At 53.5% G+C, this 13,522-nt stretch overlaps 5 protein-coding genes across 5 annotated transcripts; 3 read left to right on the forward strand and 2 right to left on the reverse strand.

The window, feature by feature from the left end:
- Positions 1–21: 21 nt before the first annotated feature.
- KVR01_006395 (superoxide dismutase SOD2) lies at positions 22–3,914 on the reverse strand. Its single transcript, XM_044784434.1, has 6 exons — positions 3,530–3,914; positions 3,171–3,436; positions 734–3,091; positions 513–531; positions 254–352; positions 22–204 (listed from the first exon to the last, which is right to left on the reverse strand). The coding sequence occupies exons 1-3, from the start codon at positions 3,660–3,662 to the stop codon at positions 2,789–2,791; spliced, it is 702 nt and encodes a 233-aa protein (XP_044645198.1). The 5' UTR covers positions 3,663–3,914; the 3' UTR covers positions 22–204; positions 254–352; positions 513–531; positions 734–2,788.
- KVR01_006193 (uncharacterized protein) lies at positions 869–2,614 on the forward strand (the record flags this gene model as incomplete). Its single annotated transcript, XM_044782952.1, has 1 exon — positions 869–2,614. One exon carries the CDS (start codon positions 869–871, stop codon positions 2,612–2,614), a length of 1,746 nt encoding a protein of 581 aa, XP_044644996.1.
- Positions 3,915–4,063: 149 nt separating the features above from the next.
- On the forward strand, positions 4,064–7,364 carry KVR01_006255 (uncharacterized protein). Its single transcript, XM_044786464.1, has 3 exons — positions 4,064–4,231; positions 4,303–5,021; positions 5,084–7,364. The coding sequence occupies exons 1-2, from the start codon at positions 4,190–4,192 to the stop codon at positions 4,846–4,848; spliced, it is 588 nt and encodes a 195-aa protein (XP_044645058.1). The 5' UTR covers positions 4,064–4,189; the 3' UTR covers positions 4,849–5,021; positions 5,084–7,364.
- Positions 5,973–7,300, reverse strand: KVR01_005991 (uncharacterized protein; the record flags this gene model as incomplete). Its single annotated transcript, XM_044784846.1, has 2 exons — positions 5,973–6,670; positions 6,730–7,300. The coding sequence occupies 2 exons, from the start codon at positions 7,298–7,300 to the stop codon at positions 5,973–5,975; spliced, it is 1,269 nt and encodes a 422-aa protein (XP_044644794.1).
- A 1,522-nt stretch (positions 7,365–8,886) lies between the features above and the next one.
- Positions 8,887–10,590, forward strand: KVR01_005758 (uncharacterized protein; the record flags this gene model as incomplete). The annotated part of the gene is made up of 3 exons (XM_044787727.1): positions 8,887–9,139; positions 9,508–9,787; positions 9,846–10,590. 3 exons carry the CDS (start codon positions 8,887–8,889, stop codon positions 10,588–10,590), a joined length of 1,278 nt encoding a protein of 425 aa, XP_044644561.1.
- Positions 10,591–13,522: the final 2,932 nt, after the last annotated feature.

The following is a 13,522-nucleotide window of genomic DNA, read 5'->3' on the forward strand; positions in this document are numbered from 1 at the left end:
TATAAGGTTGTCCCATCGGAGGTTGTCCCATGTCAGGTTACTTTCAAATGTTATAGGGAGCGATCCTATAGGACACTGCCCCCTAGAAAGCTGCCTCCTAGATCAGGATACGATGTAGGAAGATATTATTTAGGGCTATAACAGCTTCCTCCCAATCAGATTGTCTTGTAGGGGCTATAGGAGGTGATCGACTAAGAATCTGTCCTATCCTCTCATGTGAGATTGTCCTAGAGTTCCAAGGTTGGGTACCTACTAGGTAGGTATCTTGTGGAGCGGGAGATCCCGTGGAATGCCACCACCTGGGCAGCTAATACTGGGATGTTGCTGCATATCAGGGGAGAGTTACCGTAGACTCGTAGCGAATTAGCAACCTTGGAAAGCCGTTGTACTCGTGAAGTGTATTAGAAGTTGCCTTAATCTAGATGACTTTTCAGGGTTGCAATTCTTGCCGGTATGGGAGGGGTCAAAACGTATGTTCTTCTAGTCTTTTTCGTGGATGATGTCCATCTTACTTTAAGCCAAGACTTGTTTCTAAATTCCCGCACATTAGCCGTGTTTGGGATCCTCGAGGTCAAGCCACACAGGCGCCTATCTTGCTGCTTGGGGACAGGGACGGACAGGCTGAACAGGCCAACTCTGAACAAGCATGTAAGCCGGCTAGTTATCAGTCCGTTCCAAGGCAGCAGTCTCAGGATTGAGGAAACAACAATTTTGCTGCTTGCAGTGGTCTTACCATTCGGTTTCATAATAAGAGAAAGTTCACTCTCAGTACTAATGGATACCGGTGCAAGCCTGGACTTGATCTGAAGTGGCACACGCAGCGTCCTCTGTCTTACACGAGAGGCCCGGGCTCTAGCTGCGATCGGTCATGGGCCGAATATTATTCCCCGTGTGGACGGCAGCAGTCAGCGCTGTTGCCGCCTATGCGACTACTTCTCCCTCAAACCACCCCGACATCAACAGTGCCCACGAGAATGCATTTGCCATCTTCAACTCAATCCACTCTGCGATGCGCCAGTGGGGCTCGTCAGTTAACCACAACGGCCTGTCGTTTTATCTCGCCACGGCGCCCGAGGGCAGCATATTTTACCACGGGGGATTCAGCCCAGACCGGCCGGACAGCTTTGAGTGGCTGGCCTTTGAGGTGGAGCATGCTGCTCAGTTCGCTGCCTCGTGGGAGTTCACACAAGACCCGAGCCTTCAGATCAGATCGGGTTCGACGGGTTTCAATGAGACGGCCTGGAAGGCTCTACTCAGCCACCGAAGGTCTCATGCCAGGCCGGCGTCTGACGCCACTTATGCCTCGCCCATTGGTGACGGATCTTTCTCGCAGCGTCCCATGGCAACGGTGGACGACGACGGCGACGACGACGGCGACAAAGACCCCCAGCCCAGCCTACACCCGCCATTCGACGAGCTATGGCGCGGCTACTTCCACGTCTACCGCGCCAACCGCCCCCTAAACCTCCTCTACATAGACGGCCAAGCCGCCGCAAAGGGCCCCCTCGGCCCCCAGGACAGCCAGGACCTGATCCTCCTGGGCCACGCGCACCCCGGCCCCGGCGCGCCGACCTACGGGGAGTGGCCGCGGGCCGAGGGGCTCTGCGACCTCGCGGGCGAGTGGCCGGCCCCGGGGGTAGGGGGAGGGGCCAGGATCGACGGCTTCATACGCATGGAGTGCGGCTTCGAGATCATCTACTGCGACTTCTCGGAGCGCGGCGGGCTGGACCGCCTCTCGGTGCAGTCGAGCTCCTTCAGCAACGAGACGGGGCTGGCGCCGTACCAGGTGGCGCCCGCGTTCGAGTGGATGCGCGCCTGCGCGGCGCGGTTCCACGGGCTCCCCGCCGGCCGGGTGGACGTCGACTGGAGCAGCATGGTGTCGGCGTACTTCTACCCCGTCAACATCTCGAACCCGGACCCGCACAGGCGGGACCTGCCCAGGCTGGCCAACGCCACGCTGCAGAGCAGGCTGGGGGTGCGGGACAGGCTGAGGGACGTCTTCGCCGCGCGGGGCGGTGAGGAAGTGCCGCGCAGGGAGGTCGTGAACTGGCAGGGCGTGGTCGACAGCATCGTGACGCGCTTCAGCGGGCGGCTGGGGTACATTGCGAGCAGCCGGTGGTCACACGATGGCCTCCTCCTCGCCGTCGGCACCATACTCGACCCGTACATCAGCTACACGGACCGCAGCCCCGCGTCCGAGCAGCGCGCCGTCGACCGTTGCGCGCGGCACTACCTGGATCCGTCCGCACTACGGCCCGAGACCTGGACGCCCGAGGACCACGCCATCGCGGCCGCGGTTGAGCGGGTGTCGCGGGATATCTGCGACTCTCTGTTCGTTGCCCGACGTATACTTCGGGCGAGCCGTGGAGAAGGGGTCGATCTTGACCCCCTCGTGGAGGAGGCACAGCAGACCATCGTCGAGCTCACCGAACGGCTGCGGTGGAGCACGTGGAGGGAGTGCGGCAGGTGCCCGTCCCCGGACGAGATCTGCAGCATCCCCATGTTCCCGATGGGCGTGTCTGAGGAGGATTACTTCCACCCGAGCTGCAAGAACATCAGTGCGCTTATGCAGGACTTTAGCTACTGGCAGAGGGAGTTCCACATCCCTGGTTGAATGTGGGACACGTCTCGCAGGGTGGACTTTTACCGAGGATAGACCAGTCATCATCTTAGAAACCCGTAGCGTATTGGCACTACATAGACAGGATTATACACATACCATCGCCGTCGCCATTACCATTCCTCCCCCACGCTCACGCTCACGCACACAACACAGCCCGTCCGTCCCTTAGGCCTGGGAGAACCTCTTGGCCACGGTCTTCCAGTTGATGACGTTCCAGATGGCGCTGAAGTACTCGGCCTTGCGGTTCTGGTACTGCAGGTAGTAGGCGTGCTCCCAGGCGTCGATGCCCAGCAGGGGGACCAGGTTGCCGGTGACGGGGTCCTGGTTGGCGCGGGTGACCAGGCTCAGGGTGCCCGTCTCCTTGTCCTTGGCGATCCAGGCCCAGCCGCTGCCCTGGATGCCGGCGAGGGCGGCGTTGGTCTGCTTGACGAGGGTGGAGTAGGAGCCGAAGTCGCGGTCGATGGCTTTCTGTTTAACCCCAATGGTGCGTCAGCATGCTGCATCTGCATCTGTACCCCAACAGAGGTCCTGCCGGGCTCCCACGTACCTTGAGCTCTCCCTCTGGCTCGCCACCACCGTCCTTGTTGGCGGGGGCCAGGTTCTCCCAGAACAGGGAGTGGTTGATGTGGCCACCGCCGTGGAAGTTGAGGAGGGGTGCCAGGGTGCCGGCCTTGGCGGAGTCGCCCTTGGCCTCAGCCTCGCCGAGGGTCTCGAGGGCGCTGTTGAGGCCGTTGACGTAGGTCTGGTGGTGCTTGGAGTGGTGCAGCTCCATGATCTGGCCCGAGATGTGAGGCTCGAGTGCGCCGTAGTCGTCTGGGGGGGGGGGGCGACGGCGAGTTAGCATTCCGATCAGAGGTTGATGATATTGGGGAGATTTGAAAGGGTGTTTCCAATGTGCCCACGTACAGGAGAGGTCGGGCAGGGTGGCCTTGCCGCGCACGAACTGGGTGCTGGCCATGCCCATGACAGGCTTTGCAGCCGAAGAAGCTCGCAGAGCTCCGCGCATGGCGGGAGTCGATCGGAGGAGTGTGGCCGACATTTTTGCAGTTGGAAATTCGTACGTGTGGATGGTGCAGAGTGCAATTGGTCCGCAGAGACTGGATGGATTTGGTCGAGGTAGGGCGTGTACAAACCTGGGCGAGGACTCGAGGTGAGGTTGAAGAGAGCAATTGTATTAATAAAGTGCTCCAGTCTTTGGTGATGTCAAGCCCGTCTGGCCGACCGGCTCGGACCCCACACACGCCTCAGGTTCGGTCGGGGTAGCTGGGAGCTTCGGATGCAGTGGGCTGCGGGAAGCTCCAATGCTGTGGCAGTCCATCTCACACTGTCGTCATAGCGCCGTGGGAGCTCATCACCCAGCACCCAGCACCCCTCGGATTAGTCATACCCCTGCACCAGCCCGTCGCGTCTCGCTTCCATTTTCCACCACCGCGTTCACATGTCAATATTGTGAGGTGTGGTGTTGGACAGCCAAATATCTCCAATTCTCTCGCATTCTCCCACTAGTCTATTGTATATCTTCCCTGAACCTACTTGAACGTCCAAGACAAGTATTCGAACCACAAGATGTCGTACTACGACATTGACGCGATCCTCACGGACGCAGAGGTACGGATGCATCTGTCCAGTTGGTCCCAGTCATCATTACGTACGATTGCTAACACCCTCTTGGCCCGCAGAAGATCCCCTGCGAGTTCAACTTCGAGATCCCCGACCTGGGCCACCTCGACAACAGCCCCGGCCTCCCCCTCAAAGCCGGCGCCAAGCTGGCCCTGCCCCTCTGGCTGGCCGAGATGCTCGCCCTCGCAAACACATCCGGCCCCGGCACCGCTGACGACGATGCAAAGTCCTTTGTGAACCTGTCCCTGCCGCCCGCCCTGTCCAGCGAGGTCGTCCAGGCCCTCAAGGCCGACCCGCGCGCCGTGCCCCTGCGCGACCAGAGCACACACTTCTACGGCCTCGCCACCCGCCTCATGGACCTCTTCGAGGAGAGGGAGCTGGACGGCGTCCTGCGCAAGACCTTTGTCACCCGCGCCGCCGACCTCGCCCTGCACGCCAGGAAGGTCGGCGGGTCCACCGGCAAGGAGGACGGGAGCAACCTCGGCGTGGGTGTCGACGGCGAGTTCCTCCGGGGCCTGGACGAGTGGGAGAGGGCGCTGCACCGCAAGGCGCACGATGGGACGAAGCTGTCGAAGCAGTGGATGGAGAACGTCAAGAAGCACTAAGTGCCAGTGCATTGAACTCCCAAGGCACCCTTATTGGCACACTCCACTGCCTGGCTCCCGGGCTAGCAGACCCATGATCTGGCTGCTGCAGTTCGCCTTGGCGACATTAGCCATCTGGCTCCACGCTCCGAGGAATGCTATTGTGGCAGGAGCCAGCCTGCCTTGGGGCCGTGGTAAGTGTTCATTGAGGATTTGAAACAAATACTTGTTTGCGCGGGAGACTAATAGTGCTTAGAGCTTATGAAAACAATACTCCAGGGCCGCGCCACGGAAATCGCCTCGAAGGCTACCGGCGCAGAATGCACCGAGGTTCTGGGTCCAAGTTCGCAGTCGTCGGGCTGGACCTAGATCATTACAAGGATTTGAACCACATGAAACGGAGGTCGGCAGTACACCGATGTGAACAGCCCAGGAAGAAGTAAGGCGAGGAAGGAAGCAGGTCCCGTTTTGCTTTCACTGCATATCCGCGCCGCAAAATTGACGAGGCCCAGGTCGTCACAGTCCGCGTCCGCAGCAGGGCCAGCGCCAACAGTGCTCGCGTTGGTCCCCGGGTCGTCTACAATCGGCTTGATCATTCTCAAAGCCGCAGCGGATAGGATGCCTGGCCATGAAGTGGGAACACTATACTGCACACTTGAACGAGATGAATATACGAATGGATAGGTCTATATGCGGCTTCTTCTCGTTGCATCTTTCGTGTCCTGGTCCTACTTGCTCTCCAGTTATTCTTGGCCCATCGAGCATCTTTCAGCCGTCTGATCATTGAATAAGTCTCCCAAACACGCTTCAATATTCTTACACAGATCGCCGCCGTCGTTCTTATCCTTTGGGCCGGTCGCCTCGTGTCTAGCAAAACCAGCGACAATAACACATCTCTCGAGCTAATTGAAAGACATCTGTCAAACAAAGTGCTTGGGCGGCTTCCTCTCTTCGGCAATCCGCCTTGTCAGCTCCGGAATGGCTGTGGTCTGCACAGTAATTACACCAGATCCATCCAGATAGGGTCAACAAATAAGGGCCCCAGGGCGTTTCCCATAAGCAGGGAAAAGGCGCCGAGCTGCCCGTCGGCGAACAGTCTGCCTTTGACAAGCAAACGGCAAGCAATGTGGCATAACTGCGAATGTTTATTTGATCCCATGGATCGACATGAGCTCCCGAAACGAATCGTCATCCAAGAGCTGCTGGGCGCCGATCCTCTGCGAGGGCTGATATCGAAAACCCTTGTGCATCACGTCCAATATCAGTTCTCGCTCCCGTGGCCCAAGGTCCTCTCTGGTACGCCCCAATAAGCCCTCAAGCGAGTCCTCGGGGACCCTCGAGTCGTCGTACCACTTGCTGCGCTCCTCTTCAGGATAATGATTCGGCCACCTGTAACGGCCTTTCCACTCCTGAGGCAGAGGTCCAAGCATGTCGAACATGCTGCCCAGGGTGCCAGATTTATCGTACGTGTCGAACGGGCTGAAGGCGGTCATCAGGGTGGTAAAGACACACATAAACCCCCACATGTCGGACTCGTAGGTGGGCTCGAAGCCCTCGTGGAAGAGCTCTGGCGGGCAGCAATGAAATGGTGGGAGCGCGTGGTCGGTCGCTGGAGAGTCGATATGCCTTGTTAACCCGAAGTCGCCTAGGAAGGCAGTCTTGCCAACCATGCTCCACGGCCACTCTATGGACGAAACAAGATCACCAGGCCGCCATATCATATCGCTCACTGGCATTGGGAACTTCTCTGGCCGACCGACTTGTTTGTAACGCTCGGTTGGTGTTGGTCCTTGGTCAAAAGCACCAGGGACGAGGCTGACCATCACGTTGCGGTCGGTGATATCTGTTTAATAGGTCAGCCTTTGGCATCTAGACGCGATGTCGACCATGGGACACACGTACCTCGATGAATGAATTTGTGACGATGTAAGAAGGCTACTGCTTGAAGAATATCCCTGGCCATACGAAGTCTTGTTGATGAATCCGGACGATAGACCGGCGGACGCATACGTATATCAAGGGGCGGCCCCATTACCGGTAGGACCACTACTACATGGGTATCATCAGGGAATTGGCCAGGAAGGGAGAAGGTCGAGGTGGCGATTAGTAAGTGGCAATCGCTGGGGTCCGTTATCAGCCGTTGTAGGTCCTGGTGAATCTGACTCTCAGCCTGACCTGCTGTCGTAAGGGTGCGATGGATCTTAAGGGCGACCGATGTGTTGGTCTCAATTTCATATGCAAGCCATATGGTTGAGTATGCTCCGAAACCAAGCTTGTGCTCTATGCGGTATGACTTGCCACCGCCTTGTATGATCTCGCCGATTGTCACAGGGTAACAAGGCGGCCCGGGAGGACCTACGCGCACGACGTAGGCGTCAAATCCCTCTGTGGCACCGGTAACGTATTCCTCGTACTCTTCTGAGATGTAGTCACCCCAGTCTTCCGGTTGAGTCATGTTGCTGTGTTGCGCCATATTTGCAGCCGTCCAGGTTGGTCCGCCAGGCCTCAGAGTCATAGGGACATGATCTGTGGGAGTGCAGGATATATGGCAGCGGCGATGCTGATTTTGGGTAGGTGGATGAGCGCTTTGGGAATAAGGGCCAGAAAAACTGAGCCCCTCACAGAAACAAGAAGAACCGTGGAAAGAACAAAGCAATGGAACCGCCGAAGTAGTGCTCAAGATAATAATAAGAGATCGGATTTTTGAAGTGAAGGCATCCATGGATATTGGATTACATAATACATTCCCGCCTATTTCTATCTTGGGAGCCTAGAAAGTGGGCTGAACTAACGTCTCAATTGTGGAGGACCTGTTGGCTCCTGACTTGGTAACAGAAAAAGACGAGACAGCGTGTTGGTTCTGAATAGTGAGTCCACATAGGCCTGTTAGCCGACCTGTGAGCTACTAGTACCTAGGTATTCTCGTATGTGGAACCAAAGGGCAAGCACAATCCCTTGATGAGCCTAGGCTCAATCTATGGCCAGGATAACAGCAGCCGATAATCCAAAGATACGAGGTTTTTGACATTAATAATAGATCACAGATCGAAGCGAAGCTCACCTATCAGTACATCGATGCGCGAGCCAAGTTCCGAGAAGCTGTGGCCATGACCAAACCACTATTACTGGTTGAAATGACCAACCCCCCCCCCCCGGCGGCCAGAGGTACACTCGGTTATCCCAAATGGTCAATAAGTGCTTCGGGAATGGCCAGGGCCAGACGATGACAATGGATTATGAAAAAGGAACTAGATGGTACAAGATGCTGCAACGAAGAAGTGGTCCAGAGCCCAGTCGCCGCCGCCCCCGGCCGGGCCCAAGAAATGAGACTATGGGACAGGTGAGATGAACATGTCCACCTCTATGGATTAACATGATATGATACTACGGGACTGTATCTTTGGGTTTCTGGGCGAATAGGGTGCACAGAGTTGTGACAGTTGGAGAATGAAGTTGTAGGTTCTATTATGTTCCTATTTCCAATCGGTCACATGGAGCTGCCCAGGTGGCATGAGTAGATCTCTCCTCTACAGATCTGTTCGGGTTAAGGCTCCCAGGGATTGGACACGCTGCGTCATTATGCATCGTTGGTTATCACGTGCATTATTGGAGAGATCTCCAGATGTCCAATGCCGTCGACACCGAGGTAGGTGACTGCGCCTCTTGCAGCTATTAGCTGTATACTTCACTGAACTCCGGATATTAATACTTTTGTATTAATTTCTTTAATGAAGATGTCATGAAGATTCTCTCATCTTATTTGAAGGATTTTAATTTAAAGAGTTATATGCGGTTAAGAAGTAACTTTCGTGGGAAACACTGCCATAGGTGTTGCGGGGTTTTGGCCGTTGCGGAGTTGTGGCGCTACATGGCCATCGCCGTTCTCGGGGAAAAGGAGTTCCTCTAAACGAATTCCTCTGTGCGCTTGCGTGGGATGGTTAGACATACACTCATAGATTTGTTGTACTCTAAAGATTTCGTTATTGTTGGAAGGCCGCACGGCTGTCGATATTAAGCAACAACCTCACAAGGCCCAACCTTGGAACCTTGGAAGCCACCATGGCCCGCCGCTACCTTGGCGGCTCAGGAGAGCGCCTCACAGTATGGATCTCCATTGCAGCCTCAACAGTGCTCATATTCTACGGCTACGACCAGGGCGTCTTTGGAAACGTCCTCGTCTCAGACGACTTCCTCAGGACCATGGGCTACCCGTCAACAGCAGACCAGGGCACAATGACCTCGGTGTATAACCTCGGCTGCTTCGCCGGCGCCCTGTCGACGCTCTACAGCGGCGACAAGCTCGGGCGGCCCCGCACGCTGATGCTCGGGAGCTCAGTCATCGCCGTGGCGGCTGTAATACAGGCCGCCTCCTACAGCGCCGGGCAGATGTATGCGGGCCGTGTCATTGCGGGCCTCGGGACCGGGATGAATACCGCCACTGCCGGCGTGTGGCAGTCTGAGACGAGCAAGATGCGGAGCCGTGGGAAGCTGATTATCATCCAGATGGCGAACTGCATTACGGGCTTCGCCATCTCGAACTGGTTGACGCTGGGTTTCTCGTTCGCGCCGGGGAGCGTCTCGTGGCGATTCCCGCTGGCATTTCAAATATGTGAGTCGGTCCGGCTACTGATTGCCCACCCCTTCATATTGATAAAGTTCCGTGTTGAACTTTGTGGATAGTCTTCTCTGTACTTGTCTTGCTCATGTGTCCATTCCTGCCCGACTCGCCCCGGCTGCTCATACGCAAAGGTCGGCATGACGAAGCTATGGAGGTTCTCGCCGCCCTTGAGGGCCATGGCGCGACGCCGTCTACAGCCTCCGTTCGCACGCAGTTTTCCATTATCAAGGACGTCCTCGATCGTGAATATGCTGTCGAGTACACCTGGTTGCAGCTCATCACCGGACGCGGTCCTCCAGGAGCGCTGCGGCGGATGATCCTAGGCGCCTGGATGCAAGCCATGTAAGTAGCGGTCTGATCGCTTGTCCCGCGACGCTGCTTGCTTATGATTCACCTACAGGAATCAAATCTCGGGCATTAATGTGACTTCTTACTACATGACCTACGTCTTCATACACGCGATAGGATTCAGCGAGCTGACGGCCAGGATCCTCGCCGCCGCCGGGTCCATGGACTACCTATTCTTCTCGTTCATGGCCTACTTCGTCATCGAGCGGTACGGGCGCCGCCGCGTCATGATGGTCTCGGCCGCGGCGTGCTGCACGTGCTGGACCATCATCGCCATCGCCACGGGCCTCACCGAGACCGGCCGCGGGGACAGCTACCGGCTGGGCATCGTAGCCGTGTCCTTCTTCTTCGTGTTCTTCGCCTCGTTCGCGATGGGCGTCCTCGGGGTCCCCTGGCTGTGCCCGACCGAGATCAACGCGCTCGCCTTTCGCGCCAAGGGCGCCAGCCTCGCGATGGCGACGAACTGGATCATGAACTATATGGTCGCGCAGGTGACGCCGCCCGGCATCGAGAACCTCGGGTATAGGTTCTGGGTGATATGGGCTGTCATATGTGCCTCGTTCATACCCACGACGTACTTGTTCTACCCGGAGACGGCAAACCGCTCGCTGGAGGATATCGACCGGTTCTTCGAGGAGAACCACCACGTCTTTGTGTTCCGGAACAAGCTGGCCACGCAGCTGCACCGCCCGACCGTCTATGAGGATGCTGATAGAGAGATCGCGGCTAAGAATGAGAAGTCTGGCAGCAGCGCTGGACATGTTGAGAAGACTGGGAGCGGGACTGGGATAGATTAATGGCGTACTAATCAGTTGGCCCTCATTATGGGGCAAATATTCCGCTTTTCAGTGGTGAAAGTGCACCGGTGCATATGTTATTCGCAGTGCCGCAAGCCTGATGAGCAAGTGTCGAGCTTGGACGAGACCTTAATTGATGGAGAGGGAAACATTCTCAAGCCGTACGCCCCGCCAGCTACTCTAACATGATAGCCTGACCCTACTCGATGAACTACGAGTAGACCATCTCAGAAACAAGCTTTCCCTCGGCATCCTTAATAAGAGAGACTCTACCGCCCTCCGGCCGCAGTACTGATTTCTGTAGGTCCACCCAGGTCTCTCTTTTCTCAGTTGGCTCTGACTCCGCGCCTGTGAGATTGGGAGATAAACGTAGAGTAGGGGCTCTCTAGGGCTTCGGCCACATTGTATTTTTTGTTTAATTATATATTTATTTATTTGTTGTCTTCTTGACTTTTGGACTGATTATTAGTTTGTACTTTAAGTATGAAGTTAATAATTACTTAATATATACTCTTAAATTTATCTATATATAGTAGAGTTACTAACTTCCTTTATAGGGTTTTTTTTTCTATTATATTCCTTATATATTATATAAAAGTAGATAAATTTTTAATAATAAAGTAGTGTCTTAGAGGAGGAAGATTTAATTTTTAAGTGTTTAAATTTTTATTTTTTTATATAGTATTTATTTAATATATAATAAACAAACTTTATTTAACTTTTTAAAAGGGTTTTAATTTTTATAAAATTTATATAGAAAGGTTTTTAAATAGGTTTATTATTATAGTGTTATTATTTTATTAGTTATATATTTAGGATAGGGATTATATTAGTTTATTTAGTAAGGATAAATTTAGGTAGTTATTAAGTATATTAATAGGGAAGAGTTAGTTTATTAAATCTTATATTATAGAATTCTTTTTTTATAAAGGTTATTTTAAGATTATTTTAGTTTTATTATATAATTACTTTACTAATTATTAGTCTTTAAGCTATTTATATTAATAATTTCAATATAATATTATTAGGAGTGATGCCTTTTAGCTTTATCTATACGGTATAAGGTTTAGTTATATATTTATATATTATATTTTTTTTTTACTATTATTAGTATTATATTTCTTTAGATGTTGGGTCTTAAGTGTTTATTACTATATGAAGGTGTTATATATATTTTATATATATGGGGATTAAAAATGAAACCATTTAGGGGCTCTCTGGGTAAAACTGAAATGTGGCAGTGCCTTAGAAATGGAGCTGATGGTGTTAGGTTAAGGAGTCTCATGTACTTACCTAGGTAGGTAGTCCATTAATGGACTTCGAGATGGGTGCTATTCCACATGTCAAATGCGCACCCTGCAGGAAACAGAATAGCTGTCTTAAGAAGACTATAAACATTTGTATCATGACGATCAATTTATTATTTGTTCTGAAATGGATTAATTTAAAAAAGACATCCCGGCAGAGACTCATGGCTGATTTTCCATCGGTCATGGTGTCCATGCTGCGCAAACCCCCATTCCTGGACAACTGAGGCGTGAACTGCATTCCCAAATCAAACAGCATTCATGTCCCCGAAAGAATCTCGTCAGAACCAAGTGCTCCTAGCAGCCTGTCTCCACTTTAGACTGTCTATAGCGGAGCACGTAGCAAGCTCACAGTCTCCGGTGCTTCCTGGAGCGTCTAATAAAACGTATAAACATGCATATTTTCAGATTACCGTGACGCTGGCGCTTCCGGTTCCGCTTCCGGTTTCGCTTCCTCCCACTCTTCAACGCCCTCAGCGGTTGAAGACTTGGTCATCTTCAGAACCATGGCGGGCTGTGGTCTTCGCAGACGCTGGAGCTCAAGTTGGCGCGCGGCGTCATCTTTGCACGCTGGAAGCCAGACCTCGAACGTTTCAGCGCGGGAGCAGGCCCTTTCGATGTGCCATCTTCTTGGGTAGTTTTTCATGGTTGTATCAGAAGCCTTTAACAGCCGGGGAACCCTGCCGAGCGTGCAAGGGCGCATGGGAAGGTGACTCGGGGGGAAGGGTCTGAGCCCGGGTACAACGGTCCTGACGTCGGAGATGATGACTGAAATTCGTTCGACATGTTGGAAATCTACCATCCGCCGCGTATTGTTATCACCCATGTCGAAATAGTCACTTCGAGAACAACTGTTGTATGGTATCGCGATGTGTCGTGCTTTTCGTACCTGCAGCACATGTACGCAGGTGGGCGATGCGGGACCGGCGGTTCTCAGGAGGTCTGCGGACGCAGACAGGTATTCACGGAATCCATCCTTTTCGGGGTAAAGAATGTCGACATCAGGGTCATATAGTCTTGTGGGAGGCCCCTGGGGAGGAAACTGATAGCCGAAGGCATCGTAAATTCGTGCTGTCTCGTCACGAATATCGCGGCTGACGTATCGCAGCTTGGGGGGGTCGTCGAAAACAAAAAGCGGATCCGTACCAATCCCTAGAACTTGGGCGTTTTGATATTGCTTGATGACCCGAGTGAACTTGTCATATGATATTGGACAGAGCCGTGGACTTGAAGGGTTGGAGATTACCATCTCATAGATGATGTTGCGTAGCTCAGGTGGAAGCCTGAAGAAAGACCTACGTGTCATGGGCTGATTATGGCAGCATTCGGTCGACATGTTTGCTAAGAAGTTAGGCAGTTGGGCCTTGATTGAGCAGCGGTATGTTGGAATGCGTCCCGTGGATGTTGTAGCAAAAACGGCTTCCAAGGTTGTTCCGGTGGTTGTAAAGAAAGTCGAAGATGGATGTCTCGGAACTGGATGCACATGTGCACTTGAAACCCATTGACTGGGACTTTCTTCTAATATATCAGGCACACCTGTAGACCAAAAACTGAAAGAGGGGAAGAGAAATTAGTGGTGAATGGTGTCGGACTAGTCTCAGCTACCAGCACCCTTATACACACCA

Source organism: Diaporthe batatas (assembly GCF_019321695.1).
Source record: "Diaporthe batatas strain CRI 302-4 chromosome Unknown Contig00006, whole genome shotgun sequence".
In the NCBI taxonomy this organism is placed as follows: Eukaryota; Fungi; Ascomycota; class Sordariomycetes; order Diaporthales; family Diaporthaceae; genus Diaporthe; species Diaporthe batatas.

Bases quoted from the DNA above. Each gene is read 5' to 3' on its own strand.
- KVR01_006255 (XM_044786464.1), top strand. From the start codon at position 4,190: ATGTCGTACTACGACATTGACGCGATCCTCACGGACGCAGAG. The intron at 4,232-4,302 runs GTACGGATGCAT...CTTGGCCCGCAG, and splicing joins CGATCCTCACGGACGCAGAG to AAGATCCCCTGCGAGTTCAA.
- KVR01_006395 (XM_044784434.1), bottom strand. From the start codon at position 3,662: ATGTCGGCCACACTCCTCCGATCGACTCCCGCCATGCGCGGAGCTCTG. The intron at 3,437-3,529 runs GTACGTGGGCAC...CCCCCCCCCCAG, and splicing joins CACCCTGCCCGACCTCTCCT to ACGACTACGGCGCACTCGAG. The intron at 3,092-3,170 runs GTACGTGGGAGC...GGGGTTAAACAG, and splicing joins AGCCAGAGGGAGAGCTCAAG to AAAGCCATCGACCGCGACTT.